This window comes from Cucurbita maxima, unplaced genomic scaffold (genome assembly GCF_002738345.1).
Source record: "Cucurbita maxima cultivar Rimu unplaced genomic scaffold, Cmax_1.0 Cma_Scf00009, whole genome shotgun sequence".
NCBI classification, from domain to species: Eukaryota; Viridiplantae; Streptophyta; class Magnoliopsida; order Cucurbitales; family Cucurbitaceae; genus Cucurbita; species Cucurbita maxima.
In genome coordinates this window covers 3,224,477-3,241,044 of record NW_019272025.1, presented here as the reverse complement: position 1 = coordinate 3,241,044, position 16,568 = coordinate 3,224,477, and the positions used below count along the sequence as shown (strand labels likewise).

The window sequence follows — 16,568 nt, the reverse complement described above, 5'->3', positions numbered from 1 at the left end:
ACATGTACAATTAAACAATCTCATTAATTGCAATTTGGCCCACTTTCTATGGGTGAAAAGATAATTCAGCTTTTGTGTGGGACAATTTTGGGAACCTAAAAAGATTAAATACTATTTAATTACTTTTTCTTAATTTAATTTTAGACTCTTCATTTATTTTATTTACTTTTTAAATAAAAGTTTATTTCTTTTTGTTAATATCGAGCTATACTAGTATGATTATACGTCATCTAAATGGATATTTTAGAATTTAAGTTTAATTTTAGTTCAATTATCAACTTTCGCCCTAAATTTTAAGTTAAAAAATGTTAAAGGGGTTTATACCGTTGATTTTATATTTAATAAATTAATAATTTTTATTTTCTTTTAAAAGAAAAATATTAAATATTTTTATGACGGCTAAAAATTTTATAATTAGTTTTAATTATTCAAATTTTAAGAAAGTGTTTTTAATTGAACTAAATTCTATCTAAAAGATATAATAAATTAGAGAAAAATCAATTTATTTCACTAAAAAAAAACTATGCAATTACGTAATTATTTTAATTAATGGGAGTATTTGTTTTAATTTTCTGAAATTATTTAATTTAAGGACACGTGTGGGATTATAATTTGAAGGTTTTTAAGAATAGAGGAGTCCTCGGAAGACGTGAGGGATTGTAAGGTGGTCAGAGATGGGCCCCACGACAGCTTGCTATTTTCACAAAAAAAAAAAAAAAAAAAAAAGAAAAAGAAGAGGCAGGGGGAGCGGCGCGTAGCTGGATAACACGTCATCAACTTTGGTGGGCCCCACATCGTTTGTCTCTGTTGCTATTTAATTTTAGAGAGAGAAAGGCGGCCCCACCTCACTTTACTACGCGACAAATGTCTATCCCATGTAATTTCGCTGTACGTAAAAAAAAAATAATCCCTTTCCCCTTTTTACCCCTCCTTCCAGCTATCAAATTATCTTTTTGCCCCTCTGTCCCCGCCGTTTCCAAACAAAAATAAATAATAAATAAATTGTTAATTTCGTTTTCATTTACTTTATGAATATTTTACTTNCAAGTTTTTTTTTTTTTTTTTTTTTTTTAGTGTAATAATTTTAGAGAAAAAATCATTTAAAAAATATATATAAATCAATCAGGAGTAGAGCTATAGTCATCTCACAGATGTATATTTAAGATTTATTTATCAATCATTATTATTTATGAAGTTTTTTCTTTTAATAATTTAAGATCATTGAATAAATTTACTATAAACTATTATTCAATTTATTAAATGCTTTTTGTAATATGAAAATGGTAATAATTAATTCATTTATTTTAGTTTAAATTTTTTGGTTGGTAAATATTTTAATTATTTTTTAAAAATATTATTTTTAAGATTCTATAAAAATAATTATTGGAGAGAGAAAATAAAAATACTGAAAAGAAGACGAGAAACATGAATGGATGTTATGACAAAAGATTTGAATGAAGGGGAGGCGATCACTTTATGGCATAATTACAAGGGTTTTATTCTTTTCATGCATAATTTATATCCTTTTTTTTTTTTTTTTAGAAAAAAAGAAATTAAATATGAATTTCTCCCATAAATAACTTTAGTTGGACCAAATCCAATGAAAAACATACCAATAAACAAATACATAAGGATGATAAGGAGACATGGAATAAAATTTAGTGGTTAATGTCTAATGACAAATGTATCGAACTTTCAACCCGTGTTTCATATCTACCGGTATCCGTTTATGATTAAAAAAAAATTAACAATATAATTAAACTAAAAGTCCTATGTTCAAATCGTGTAATGTCATTATCGTTTTTTGTGGACTTGGATAGTTACAAAAGGTATCAAAGCCAAACATCGAGTGGTGTACTAGCGAAGAGATTGAGTTCCAAAAGGGGTGGACACGAGACGGTGTGTCAACAATTGGGGTGGAGAATAATGAGGGGGAGAATTGTGAGATCTTACGTCGATTAGGAAGGAGAACGAAACATTATTTATTAGGGTGAAGCCCAGAAAAGAAAATTTAAAAAAGATAGATTGAAAGAAATGGAATGAAAACAACTTAAACAAACAATGAACAAAACATGTTTTTCTCAACAAAAAAATGAGGACATTTATGTAGTTACCTGTGTTCATGGTCAAAGGAAGAAATGAGCTCAGCTTTCTGAACGCAGCCTTTAATGTCAAACAATGAAGAACAAATGTAGTCCACTCACACCATACCATCTCCAAATCATACAGCTCTGCTGCTCGCCTGATTGCTGCATATTGGAAGCGGGTTCCATTAGAGAGCACTCCTAAAAAGGATGGGAGTAACAGCAAATGGATGGACCTACTTGGCTACCATCACTGCCCTTGTTTCTCTTTTCTGGCAGCATTACCCTACACAATCTCAGTGCTCACTGCTGCAGAAACCACAAACCAGGTTTATCTAACCATAAAGGAAATGAAATGAAATCCAGGATTACCAAGGCTAATTACTCTGTAATACAACCAATATAGCATCCCTCCATACTTTCAAACGGCTTAAACAATGATCTATAGACAAGATTACAATACCCCACAACAGAAACATAGTTAACTCCAGTCAAAGGGTGACCATCATTTAGCTGGTTTTATGACTATAAGAGGACACAGTATGATACAGAACGGCATTGGAAATATGTATGGAATAAGGATTGTTCTTAGGATTGATCTGCCCCACCACTGTTCTGTGAACGAAAACTTTCCTGCATTTTAATCTTCTCTAACAAGAACTGTTTCTCTGCCTCGGCCTCTTTTAACCGCTGTTTCAGGTAACTACTAGCATAATCTTCTTCAGATTTTTCAGATTTGGCGAGAGCAATCAACTGGAGCCTTTCAACCTCTCGTTTTGCCTCATTTGCCTTAAGTTGGAACATGTCAGCTTCTGCAAGTTTAAGCCTCACAATCTTCTCTAGCTCTTCAATTTGTAGCTTCTTTCTCTGTTTCTCCACCTTTAATTCCGCTGCTTCCCTGGTCTTGTCCTCAACCTCATGCTCGAATGCCTCGACGTCCATTCGTGCCTTTTTGTATCTCCTCTCCTTCTCATCAGCCACCATTTCCATTTTTATTATGGCCTCTTGTACCACATCGGCGATGCGGGTGCAAGCCTCCTGTGGGGCTATCAGTCGTCCTCCTTCCCCATTTTCAATGCTTCTTGGAGAGTCTAACTCAAGTTCTTCATAAAGAGAAACAAGAAGCAGAGGTATTTCATTAAAATAAAATATGGGAAAAACATGTAGCTCGAGCTCAGCATAATGCAATTAAGTTTCTTTTCATCAATTTCATAGCAATATGAGTAGCTTTTCTACATGAATAGGATCAGATATCATCCACTATTACAGTTTAGTTTACCAATGACTCCTCAAATCATGATTGAACAATAATTGATCTAAAAAGGCATAACCAGTATAAGATAGCACAATCAAAATATATGCCTATAAGAGCCTATTTTAATTAGTAAATACATTTATTTGTTGGCTCCTTATGCAGAAAACCCTTTTTTTCCCTACCTTGTGAACCTCAGAGAGAGAATTGGACACAACCAATGTCTATAGAAAAGTGTCGGAAGTGATTTGATTTTCCTACTCTCTAAACCACACCTTTCACCACTATATATCATCAAGCAAATAAAAAAACCAGACGGTTGTTGGGATGCAGTTTCTAACTTTTTCATGAACAATTTTAAGAGATGTTCTGTTTCTTATAAGTTAAAGATACGAGGAAAATCATAATAGACCAGTAGTAAATAAGACCCAATGCGTCAACATGGAATCAGAAGAAGGAATTCGACCAGCTTCCAAATATATGATCAAGAAATGAGATAAGTTTATACATAAACGAATAGTTCTTTACCTTGGAAAAACCCCAATATAGTTCTGCATGCCATTGAAGAGTCCATAACCCCGGTTTTCATTTTTTCTTTGAGATCTTCACACTTCCAGAAAAGCCTCAGCCCTCTATTATACTCACTTCCACAAAATATTCTACTAACATAGTCGAGTTCCCTTGTCAAAGCCTCCAGGTCCCAGGCAGGTGCACAGTGCTGGAAAACATCCTTAACCCAACCCAGCAGCTCTGACGTTCTATTGCAGGCTTGGCACCTGAAAAGCATTTCAGTTTCCCCCGGTCCACTCTTAACAGATGAACCCATGCAAATTTGTCCGTCACGAATGGCGCAATCCGTGTGAGTCCAGTGAGAGCACAGATCACAGCCAATCCATCGACAGGTATTTACTTCAAAATCGAACTTATTACATATTACACACATGCAAAGATTGCAAAAACCATTTCTGTTGGAGCATAGTTCACATGTACAGTCATCAGCTGGCAGCTGATTCTGGCATGCTATATTCCTGCACCTCTTGTACACAAAGATCTCAATTAGAGTAGTCTGTGGGAGGGTAACATTCGGGTGCAAGAATGCCTGAATTCCAGTATTTATTGCAACAAGGATTTCAAGTTGCACCCGGTTGGCTATTAGTAAAGTCTTAGCTGTTAAATCAGTTCTATTCTGAACAAGCTTCTGCAAAATGAAAATCTCCTCTCTCTGCTGTGAACCACCATTACCATCAAGGATAACTCGAAGCCCAGATTTCAACTCTTCAAGAAACTCATCTGACAAATGATGCATCTTTTCGGAGATTAAATCGACTCTCTCCCTTGCAATATCCCGTAGGGATATCTTATCAGCACTAGAAAGACGGCGAACAACTGAATGTTCAGCATTATCATTATCTGTCTTCCCACTTTCCATCTTCTTTGCCAACATTGCTTCAACATTAGGCCAAGTTTCCCGAGAACTGGCACTTTCTGTAGGGGACTCCCGAACTTGACCAGAATTTGATCTTGGTTCCTCTTGAGGTAAGTGTGCATCTGATGGCACCAGGGAAAACGAGGTTTGCAGTGTGCCTGACTGTGATTGCTGACGCGGAAGCATAATTTGTTCTGCAAGATTTTGCTGAGTGTAAGAACCAAAGATTGAGCGCATGAATGAATTGTAATCAGACAAAAAGAAATATCTGTCTACTTCTAGCTAATAACCAAAAGAGTGCATAATGTATGAAAACTGGAGGCGAGGGAAGAAGTCAAGCATGAAAGTTAGAGACAGGCACAATTCCTTAAGAGAAACGATTTGGTTCGCAACAGTTGTTCAGAAAAAAGAAAGATGGACTTCTTATTCATAGGCCAGTAAGTTTCCGGGATAAATATCAAATCCAGATATTATGCAATTAAGTGACTTCAACAAGGGATGGAAGCTCAAAATACACCTTGAACGAACGAACAAACAAACAAAAGCATGCCCTTCTGCTTTTATATCACAAAGAAACAAAAAGACCTTGTTCGGAATTATTCAGCTTCGATCACAAAGCAATTTCCAATGGAAACATGAACACTGTTTTCAAAATTAAAATCCAATGATATGATATTGTTCCCTTTGAGCATAAGCTCTCATGATTTTGCTTTTGGTTTCCCCAAAATGCCTAATACCATTTGAGATGGTGTTCCTTACTTAAACTCATGATCTTCCTCTTAATTAGCCAATGTGAGACTACTCCTCTCAATAATCCTCAACAATCCTCCCCTTGAACAAAGTACACCATAGAGCCTCCTCTAAGTCCTCCTTCTCTGGAACTCTCGAATAATCTCCCCTTAATTGATGCTCAACTCCTTCTCTGGAGCCCTCGAACAAAGTACCCCCTTTGTTCGACACTTAAGTCACTTTTACTACATCTTCGAGGCTCATAACTTTTTTGTTCAATACGCAAGGATTCAGTTGACATTGACATGACTAAGTTAAGGACATGACTCTATTATCATATTAATATTTGCTAAAACCACCACAGGTAAAGGACGGTGAAAGTTTTCTATTCATAATCATTCACAGAATGAAATAAGATCAAATATATTACAAGAAAATGGAAAGAACACAAGATATTAGTCGAGAATCAAAAGTAAAATATGATACATGTGGTAAATCCTAATTGAAGGCTAAGTATCCTCTAGCATCACTCAAATCCTGTTTGCAAATCAAAACGTCAACAGATCATATGCCACCAAGCGACAGCGGACAAATCTAAGCTACGCAATGGATTTAATTGCATCGAGGTTAAAAAGAAAGGGAGCAAGAAAAGTTAACAGGGCAAAAAGGGACAGAAAACAAAAAATAAAAGGGCATACACAGACAAATCTTTCGTCCGGCCGGTAATTAGATACTCATAAAACACCTAGAATTCTGAAATATCGCTCTAAAGAAACTACCTACCTGGGGTAACAACCAGTAGGAGCAGAAGCACTCGGGAGCTCAGAGGTTGAGTAGTGATTTCGACCGCGCCGTCTCCAACAGGCCAGAAAAGAAGAGGAGGAAGAAGAAATGAAGATGAGAGAGTTCAGGTGGTGGTGACCATTGAAGACGAAAGCAAAGAAGGCGAAGACGGCCGATGATCCGATCGACAAAAGAGAAAAAAAAAAAAAAAAAAAAAAAAAAAAAAAAAAAAAAAAAAAAAAAAAAAAAAAAAAAAAAAAAACTGGCGATTCCAAATGAATTAATTCTCATTTCATTTCTGTACCCCACGCCAAAGGAACCATAGTCCACGCTCTTCACCAATGGAACCCAAAGTCAACACCCATGGTTTGGGTTTGACTCCTTCAACATGAATAATCAATTGCACAAACGTGAAGCCTCGTCGCTCATTTCACGGCGTTAAATTCCTTCACATAAATATATATTTATATATTTGACATAAAATATATTCTCTCCAGAATTATGTTCATATTCGCTCCTCTTTTTTAATCATTTTATTTTTACATCATTCACTTTTAAATCGCATATGGCAGAGAGAATTTTTCACACCCTTATTAGCAATATACCCTTAGCAATATTTCGTTTCCCTCTCCAACCGATGTGGGATCTCACAATCCACTTCCTTTGGAGGCCAACGTCCTCTTAGTACATCACTTAATGTCTGACTCTAATACCATTTGTAACAGCTCAAGCCCACCACATGCAAATATTCTCCACTTTAGCACGTTAAGTATCGTCATCAGCCTCACAATTTTAAAACACATTTGTTACGGAGAGGTTTCCACACCCTTATAAACAAATACTTCATATGCATCAATTTACACATCTGCTACGGAGAGGTTTACACAAAAAACCTCCCTTGTATTGTATTGTATTGTATGCAGCCTGTGAAAATTTGTATATACATCAATTTACAAGCATCGGCAGAAGAAAGTATAAAATGTACTTCTGCTCTTTACATACATCCAGGTTTTTAATGATTTGATGCTCAGGGTTCGCTTCAAACACGCTTCTACTTCTCATGAAGTCCAAACTAGAGGCATCACCAACAGTTTGTGCCTTCATCAACCTTGAAAAGGAAAAAAAAAGTGATACCCAACACTTGAAATAGAGTATACATCATCTGGATCGATTGAGAGAGACAGTAACTTACCTCTCCATGTTGGCAGACCAACCAAACTTTCCAGCGACAAGAACACAGGGTGAAGAACTTAGGCGACTTGACATCTGAACATTGGCAACTTTAATCCAATCACAAGTTTGGCCCAACTCTTGTTTTATTTCTTTCTCTTTCTCTTCATTCTTATCACCTAAAACACATACCAATTACTGTTTCCTTTGTTGTAATTTCACAAAGTAGACCAATAATGAAGGCAGAGGGTCATCCTATAATTCTGGAAACTAATGACCTCGACCCGAATGACTTAAAAATCATCAGCATTGTCACCGGTAAAACTAACATTTAAAGTACAGAAAGGATGTTTCATTTAGGTAAGTTTTACCAATTCTCCATCAAAATCATCTGAAATAAACACCCTTTTCACGTAAAGCCTAATATTTTTAGTCTTGGGATTGATGAGGTCATCCTTCCCCGTGGGAGAAACAGAGGGAACATGAAGTATTGACCTGAATTCTACTTCACCCTGAAAATTCAGTCAAATATTAACTCCACGAAAATGAAATACGAAGGTAGAGAGCATTCATTGAAAGTAGGAGTCTTATCAATTAGGTAAATTAGCCAATAAATCCAAGATATTTGGATGAATTCTTATCATTTTGATAAATTAGCTAACGATTATTTGATCTTTTCATCATCTAGGAAACAAACTTGTAGGTTCATTTTGAGTAGAAGAATTAGTTGACAGAATGGTAATCCTCATTCTCCCAGGGATTTCAAGCAGGCAAAAGAGGTCTCAGATTTGCACGATCAGATGAAAGTGGACGCTGGAGGAGGAAAAGCAGGCATACCTCCGTTGTAAAATGAGATGATGCTAATGGATCCAAGTACTCATTGAAAATTTTTCTGTAGAATACATTGTACTCCTCCGTGGAGACTTCCTTTTCGAAGCTACAAATACATATAGGAATAGCACCCTTTAGTTGCTTAGAAGTAACAGCGATTTAACAACAAAACAGGAAAGTAAAGGAGTTGTGAGCTCACCCATATTGGTTGGGTCTCATTAGTGAGCTCCCAGTCCCAGTACTTCTCCACAACAGTCTCTGTTTTCTTCTTCTTCTTCTTCTGTAAAGAAAAATCATTAATTAGATTACAATTAATAGATTCTGTTGTGTAAGCTGTCATCCCATAGTTTCTCTATAGAGTGTTGGAGAAGTAAGGATGGAAGAAGACAGACAGACTACTCTGGGCAATAGTAGCAAGGCAGTCAACAAGTTCTTGCCTAGTCATACCTATGCCAGTATCACTGCATAGAGATAGAAAACAGGCTGCAAATGTTGCAGCATTGTCGGTATGGAGGAGGAGGGGGGATGCAAATAGCAGAACCCTTACGTTATGCTTATAATCCCATTATCTTTATCACTATGGATACATATGTGAAAATCAATTGCTTCCTTCAAAAGTCCAGGGTCTGTCACACTCAGAAAGCGCAGTTTATCCAAAGCATCACTTGCATTGCTGTGAAGGTTGAAGAGGCAGAAACCAATATTCAATTTAGGTATCAAAAGGTAAGCTTGTAGAAAAAGAAACGAGCCAAACATTGATAATAAATAACCTCTTTGTAGCTGTACAAGCTGTTAACAATGAGGTCCATGAGACGACTCACTTGGCACGAAAAAGAAACACGAATATAAAAGGTGATCGGTGAATTTAAACATTAAGATTTTAATTCCAAATTAGTATATAGTTTCTTATTTAAAGGAACATGCCTCTGCTTGATACTCGTACTTCTCAACTGGAGGAGTAGCCGATGCATCAGATGCGGTGGCAGTTGATTCAAATCGGTGGGTCAAGGAAAAAGTATGTTTCAAATTCAATTGAGAGGAAGGTTTTGCGGTATCCAAATGTCCAGACGCTAGCAATGAGTACCGTCTGACTTTACCATCGCTCTCACCCACCTGAAAATTGTCGAGCAAATGTGATTATCCATTCCATATTTCAGAAAATCAACAATCCAGCAGAGTAGTTCAACACCAAAACAGAGAAGCACAAAGCTAAACTTTCAACATAAACCACCATAATAATGCAACAAGGAGACCTTCAAAGTCTAAAACATGCCAATCTGCGACCAAGGAGCATAAAACGGATTTTGATGGTTAGGAATCATGAACCTCCACAATGGTATGATGTTGTCCACTTTGAGCATTGGCTCTCATGGATTTGCTTTTAATTTTCTCAAAAGACCTCATACCAATAGAGATGTATTCCTTACTTATAAACTCATGATCGGGACCATCTCCTAACAATCCTCGACATGACCGTCAAGTATGAACAATCCAACGAAATATCTTAATCTCGAATGGGTGCGGAGAGACCATCCAAGCACGAAAACAATACTGAATTAAGTGAAATAGTACCCAATAAAACTTACCCATTTACGGAATACTTTACTTCTATCTAAACGCCAAAAGGTTGATCGTAGATACTAGGCTATTCATCAACATCGACGATTCAAAATATATCATTAAACCAAAGAGAGAAAAAAAGAACAACCAAGGCACAAAAAATTCAACTCAGGTAATACAAACTATCAACATTCCAATTAATTATACCCATTTCAGAACACTCCCACACAGAAATACTCCATTATCAAAGATATAAGAAAATCAAGCCCGTAGCATCAAAACGACACAGACAGAAGTTATCACGTTTTGGACAAAGAACACAGACCGTATTGGGAAGGACTGAGGCATGGGTGGCCGGAGCTAAAGCGAAGGCAGCATTACGGTGGTAGCGAGCTCCACCAGTGCCAAGAATAGCAGAGCCAGAGCGTCTGGAAAGCTTGTGCATATTGTAGAAGCTCGAATGAAGTAAAGGAAAGCATTGAAATCACAGAATAACTCACAGAGGGGAAGGTGGGAAGGGCTTTAGTAGGGTTTACGGATAATTTTGGTCGACGTATTTTTAACCATGTTTAATTAATTAATGTCATTATATTTAATTAACAATTTAATTACTTATCGAGTATTTAATTATAATCATGTTCATTTCATACAAACATGATTGACCTTTGAATAACTTTAAAAAAAAAAAACATTTTTTAAAAAATTTGATTTATATACCATTTATTTTTTATAAAATAAAAAATATATTGGAAAAATTTTAAATAATATAAGATGCACATTCTTATTAAATAAATAGTTTTTACTTTTAAAAAACTATAAATAAATAATTAAAAAAATATATAAAATGGAGATGAATTTTGGTTTGAGGTGGAGTTAATATTTTACTATATATAAAAATTTAATTTTAATGTCCGTGACAGTGAAATCAATTTACTTTATCAAATTTGCATAATATTAAATGTTATAGATAGAAAATAATAATAATTTAAAAATTAAAAACTTTTATTTAAAATTCTTTATTATTTTCATAGCTGTTGTGGATGGGGAACGACAAAGTCACGTGATAAAACTGAAAATAGAAGGCTCAGATGTTCAATCTCGAAAAATAAAATTTCCGGAAATAAAGAGGGCACAATTTTAAATAAGCCTTAAATCAGGGGTCCAATTTTAAATAATGATTTTCATTATTATTATACTTTTTAAACGCATGCGACGGTCGTGGACACGTGCCGCACATGCACCTCCATGGTGCTTATTAGTCGGTGTCCGGCGACGGTACGGTCAATCACTCGCCGCCGACCTTCCCTCTACCGTCAAGATCTTCCATATCATCCCCGGCATCCTTATCCGACGGTTCATATTCTTCTATTCTGCTTTCATGGGATAAATAATAATAATAATAATATATTTGCCACGTGCCGTGGACCCCACTGCCACCTCTATCACTGACACGCATCCACATATGATTTATTTCCATCTTTAAATATGATCTCCTTACGTAATCAATCAATATTTCTACTTTTGATCCACAATGTCATCATTAATAATTAATAAATAACATAAAAAAAACACAACCATTTCTTTATTATGATTAATCATTTCTTTTCCTTCCATTTTAAATCATTTCCACGTATTATTGAAATTCGAATATTCTTTATCAATTAATTGAGCAGAAAAAATAATTATTCGTTTGAGATATAAAATATTTCAAAGTCTCGTAACCGGATCTAATATGATAATGAACCTCTTCCTAACCTACGTGTTTTTAAGATTACGAAACTGACGATGATATTTAACTACTTGTTAGTGGTGAGACAATGATTGAGGTATGGCTAGACACTCTCCATAGTAGATACGTTTTAAAACCATAAGACTAACAACGATACATAATAGGCTAAGGTAGACAAGATATGTTAGCAATTGTTACAAATTGTATTAGACTCTTTTTTCATAGTAGATGCGTTTTAAAATCATGGACACTAATGGTGATACATAACAGACTAAAACATATAACATCTATTTGTGTAAGCTTAGTCATGTTTGTATGAATTCTACTAGGTTGTGTTGCCGAGTAGTGGTGAGTGAGGAGACGAACGGTCAGACAAAATCGAGAACCACTTATAGCAGGGCAAGCAGAACCCAAATCCTAATGGTGGGGACGTTTTAGAGGTTGGTATATAAAGTAGCATAATGAATTACCTAAAGATAGACTCTTGAAAAAAAGGACCGAATGGGTTCTTCGGTGAGAAAGTGGCAACTCGAGAAGAACTACTCTGTCGAATAGCCATCTATAAATCGAACTTTGCTCCATCAAGATTTAAAGGTAGAGCGACAATATGATTTAATTTAGTTTTAAATTAAGAAATTATAAATTATATGTTTAAAGAAATTTGAAAAAGGAAAAATAAAGTGAAACCGTCTAAATTATTGAGCATGATTTTGTTCCTTTTCTTTTATCTAAACTTGACGTGACATATAGAAAACGAAAAAATATGGAAAATGATAATAATAATTTATTAAAAAGATGAATTAAAAAACCCAATTATGAATGAAATAATTAAGAAAAAATAATAGTAATTATAGTCAACGGGAGTGAGGTAATTCAAAGAATACGCGTGTACTACACGAGAAGTGTAAAGCGCGTGTGGAGTGGAGTTAGAGACAGTAAGGCAAAGCATACAATACAAACTGCGAGGAGAAGAGAGGAATGGAACTGAAAGAGAGAGAGAGAGAATTGAAGAGAGAAAGAGGAAATCATCAAATGATCGAAAGCCTCTCAACGCTCTCTTTCATTGATTTCACTTTTCCATCTCTCGTGCGCCACTTCTGTTATGAATCAAATGTAGAGAACTTTTCGTGACCTAGATTTTTCATTTCAGGAACAAGAACAAGAAGAAGAAGGAGAAATTCAGCTTCTGTCTGGTTAGCTTCCTCAATTTCTACTTTATATGGCTTCGTTTTCTTTTTAGTTTTCTGTGAACTGAATTTTGTCTTTGAAATCATGATGAGATTTTTTGTTCTTGACTTCGTGAATTTAGGTTATCTGAAACTCGGGAGGACCTGATAGGGAGATGAACAAGGATCAGCGACCGGAACCTCTTGATTTCTTCATTTGGACTGTTGAGGTATCTCCTAATCCTCTCGCATCTCATACATCGTCGTTGATTTTGGATCTTTTGTGCCAAGATCTTAAACTGCAATTTCTTTGTTGTTTGGGATTCTACTTGAAAATCTGAACGGTTATGCGTTAAGAGTGTTGGTATGGGGAGTTTGAAATTGATGGCTACTGTAACCTTCCTCATTGATTGCTTATTCAAGTATTTGATCGTGATTCAGTGATACCTTCTTTTTTCTTTATTTTTAATTTTTAATTTTTTTGATTGCTGGATCAATGGGATTTGATTATTGTGTTTTTTTTTTTTTTTTTTCCAACTCTGTTTGTTAAGATTACGGAATTAATGTTTTGTTAGCAACTGAAAACTTTTCAAAGTAGCTGTAGATAGTGAAATGAAATAATTGAATTTATCGTCAGCCAGTGATATTTTCCTTCCCATCTGGAATTTTGGACTTTTCCTTGTTATAGCTCCTTCCTCTTCCTTTCTTTTCTCTTTCTAGTTTTGAACTTAACAGCTAGCTTGAACTCTCCTAAATTTATTTCTCAGAGATTTTGAGTATAAGAAATTATGTTTGATGGAACTAAAGAAATTAAATTGGCAATGTCATACTGTTTCTATGTTCTTCGTTCTCAGCATGCTTCTGGATGTCACATAGTTTATTAGCTTCTTGGAGTGCAAAAATTTGTGAACATATCTTTCCAAACTGCACCCTGTCCGTCCAAGTTGGAGTGTTTATGTGTTACCATTTGGACTATACATCATATCACATTTCTCTGGATAAAATTTTAACTGTGAGTTTAATGAAATTTGATTTATAATATGCCTTCTGCATGCCGATTATAATGTTTTTTTAGTTTTTTTCCAGGATGTTGGTTTGTGGTTGGAAGAAATAAGTCTTGGAAGCTATCGCCAGATTTTTAAAGAAAATGGTGTCAATGGGGAGTATCTTGAAGGCATGTCAATGTTCACAACTGAACAGATTCTAAGGTTTATCAGACGATGCCATATGAAATGGGGAGACTTCATTACACTTTGTAAGGAACTCCGACGAATTAAAGGTCTGTGCGCGAGGCAACTTTTCTCATCTTTTTAATTCAATCTTTTTTAGGGAAAAACAATTCAGGGTTGTCTTGCTGCTACTTCCATTTCAGAAACTCCTGATATGATTATAATGAATTAAATTTCAAAAAATAAAAAATAAATAAATGCTCCAAATCTTAGCTAAATGCAAGCGAATGAGTATATTTTACAGTGGAGTTAGAGTTAGCCTTTTTCTGAAACCTTCTTCAATGTCTCTTACCTTTTTTTTTTTTTTTTTTCCCTCCTTTTGAAGCAGTCTGTGTTTGTCTTTAAAAGTTTGGAGGTCTAGAGTCAACTATTTAACTCCTCGTTTGATTCATTTGCAAACTCCCGTGCTGTCATTATCATGTTTCTGATAGCGATAGTCGAGAAATTGATGCATGCACCCAATGTTATGCTAAGAGGGGGTTTGAGATTACTTTTGAGGGTAGGCACCCTACACCTTTTTGTTCCTTTAAATCGCATCTTTGGGGGAGAAACTTAGCTTTTTTTGAGAGAAACGAAAATGAAAGAATGTACAAGGGCATATAAGAAGACGAGCCTATGAAAAAGGAGTTCAAACGCTAACTAAAGAAACAGACCCCAAACCAAAGCATTAGTCTATTTTAAGGTGCTTTTAAGTATTTTTAGAAATTTCAAAATGACATTTAATTTTCTTTTTCAATTCCAAGGCAGTAAACTGATATGTATGTATGCTTTGACTATGCTTTTGAAACATTAGAATTTTCAGAATCACCATTTCAAAAGCAACCTACCGTAACTATGTACATGTCTGCTTTTCCAGTTAACATTAAGATCATGCTGTTTATTGTTTAAGTTATATACTTACAGTGGCTTGCTTGAAAGGGGAGCAAAAGGTACGTCGACCATGGTGGGCACCGTCATGCCTCTCTATGGTGTTTCTCAAAGTGGCCAAGCGTAACAGACAATGTCGAGTTGTTTCCTTGAAGCTGGAACCATAGAAACAAGATCATCTTATTTATACGCCCTCATGTATTTCCTTTTATGCGTGAAGAATATAAAGGTAGGGAAGAAACATATTAGTTTACCTTTTCTAAAAAAATTGAATCAGTCGATATTGCTTTCCCCCCCCTCTCTTGTTTAGAACTGTGTTTATATGTACAAGCTTTATGTGTTCAGTATGGCGATCCACTTGAGGAAAAACAATGAAGCAACCAAGATCTTGTTGCAAATTGTACAAGTTTTATGTGTTCATTATGCCTGTATATTAGTCAATTCATGTTTTCTCCTCTAGTTTAAGACCGTCCTCGTCCTCTTGGGAGATTGCCAGAGACTTTGGAGCTTTGGAGCTCCCATTGGACACTACTTATTGTTTGTACATTGAATTGATTGTGCAAAAGGATACACTTAATATCTCCGGCACTCGCATCGGGGTGGGTCTGCACTGGCCTCAACTCACCCTCTTAGACAAGCCCACATGGAAGACAAACGACATTGCTCGATCATCTTCTTCCATTTCTTTTATTTCCCATTGTTTCAGGTGAACTTTCTTTCCTCTTCTTCCATGATCTGAAAGGTTAGAATTTCAGTTTCTTATCCCAATTATGCCATGGAATGTGGGTATTATTTATTAGATTCTGTTCCAATCACCAAGTTGAACTTGTGATTTTTGGGCATCTGACTCACTCAATTTCAGAAATGCAGGACCCACATGTTCACCTTGGCTAACAGACAAAAGCCATAAAGTAAAGAAAAAATTGGAGCAGTTGAAAAACCGACCAAACATTCCCATGTGGACCCTCTCTCTAATAGAGTCGAATCAAGTACTTTTCTTGCCAAATCTCTTTCAATTAGAAAGAACATTGATTAGTTACGAGAACAACCATCCCTCTGGCCTTTGTCGTTGCTTCACTCCCCACTGTTGCTTGAAACGAGGTTTTTATCTTATATCCCCATTCATAGGTCAAAGCAAGCTATCAAATACTCCATCGAGCTTCTAGCATCTCAGCACACATCAAATACTCTATAATATGAACAGAGCAAACCTGTCTATATGACCAGAGCAAGTCTGTCTACAAATTTAACGACAAGTAGTAGCAAATAGTGGATTACATGAGAAGGGAAGCGCAGACTACTTTAAGCTATGCTTTAGATAGGGATGGAGACAAAAACATGATCTCGACAAACAAATGCAGCTCAACTCATTTTTTTGAGAGTAACGAAACATTGGGAGAAGGGTGTGGAAACCTCTCAGGGCCGAAAGGGAAAGAGACAATATCTTTCGTGACCTTGGGCTTGAACGACTGCAAATGGTATGAGAGTCACCCAATCCATTTCATCATACATCTTCCATGGCTTGTTTCGCTCGCTATTCAGATGATCAATGAAATTCTCTAAGACATTCCACAGATAAAATTACCGAGACAGCCCAATACAATCCATTTTAGGCCGACTGTCCTTTTATAGACCCGCGAATTTATAGTTGATGTCCCCATTTTATTATTTCTATTCACTAGGATAATTTTTTTCTCTAACCTAAAACAAATTATTAAAAAAATAAATAATTAAAATTGCAT

The 16,568-nt window shown here is 35.6% G+C and overlaps 2 protein-coding genes and 1 long non-coding RNA gene across 4 annotated transcripts; 1 reads left to right on the top strand and 2 right to left on the bottom strand.

The window, feature by feature from the left end:
- Positions 1–2,401: 2,401 nt before the first annotated feature.
- Positions 2,402–6,468, bottom strand: LOC111483573 (OBERON-like protein). 2 transcript variants are annotated; one of them, XM_023129766.1, is made up of 3 exons: positions 6,275–6,468; positions 3,865–4,969; positions 2,402–3,187 (listed from the first exon to the last, which is right to left on the bottom strand). In XM_023129766.1, the coding sequence occupies exons 2-3, from the start codon at positions 4,946–4,948 to the stop codon at positions 2,673–2,675; spliced, it is 1,599 nt and encodes a 532-aa protein (XP_022985534.1). In that variant the 5' UTR covers positions 4,949–4,969; positions 6,275–6,468; the 3' UTR covers positions 2,402–2,672. The 2 variants fall into 2 exon arrangements, with proteins under 2 accessions (XP_022985534.1, XP_022985533.1); XM_023129765.1 differs by having other exon boundaries at positions 3,865–4,956.
- A 719-nt stretch (positions 6,469–7,187) lies between these two features.
- LOC111483575 lies at positions 7,188–9,099 on the bottom strand. The gene is made up of 7 exons (XR_002718391.1): positions 9,046–9,099; positions 8,723–8,948; positions 8,475–8,555; positions 8,282–8,381; positions 7,467–7,956; positions 7,277–7,382; positions 7,188–7,198 (listed from the first exon to the last, which is right to left on the bottom strand). It is a non-coding gene; the product is annotated as an uncharacterized LOC111483575 (long non-coding RNA).
- A 3,436-nt stretch (positions 9,100–12,535) lies between these two features.
- Positions 12,536–15,249, top strand: LOC111483956. The gene is made up of 4 exons (XM_023130346.1): positions 12,536–12,757; positions 12,874–12,960; positions 13,817–14,009; positions 14,863–15,249. Exons 2-4 carry the CDS (start codon positions 12,907–12,909, stop codon positions 14,991–14,993), a joined length of 378 nt encoding a protein of 125 aa, XP_022986114.1. The 5' UTR covers positions 12,536–12,757; positions 12,874–12,906; the 3' UTR covers positions 14,994–15,249.
- The last annotated feature ends 1,319 nt before the right edge of the window (positions 15,250–16,568 follow it).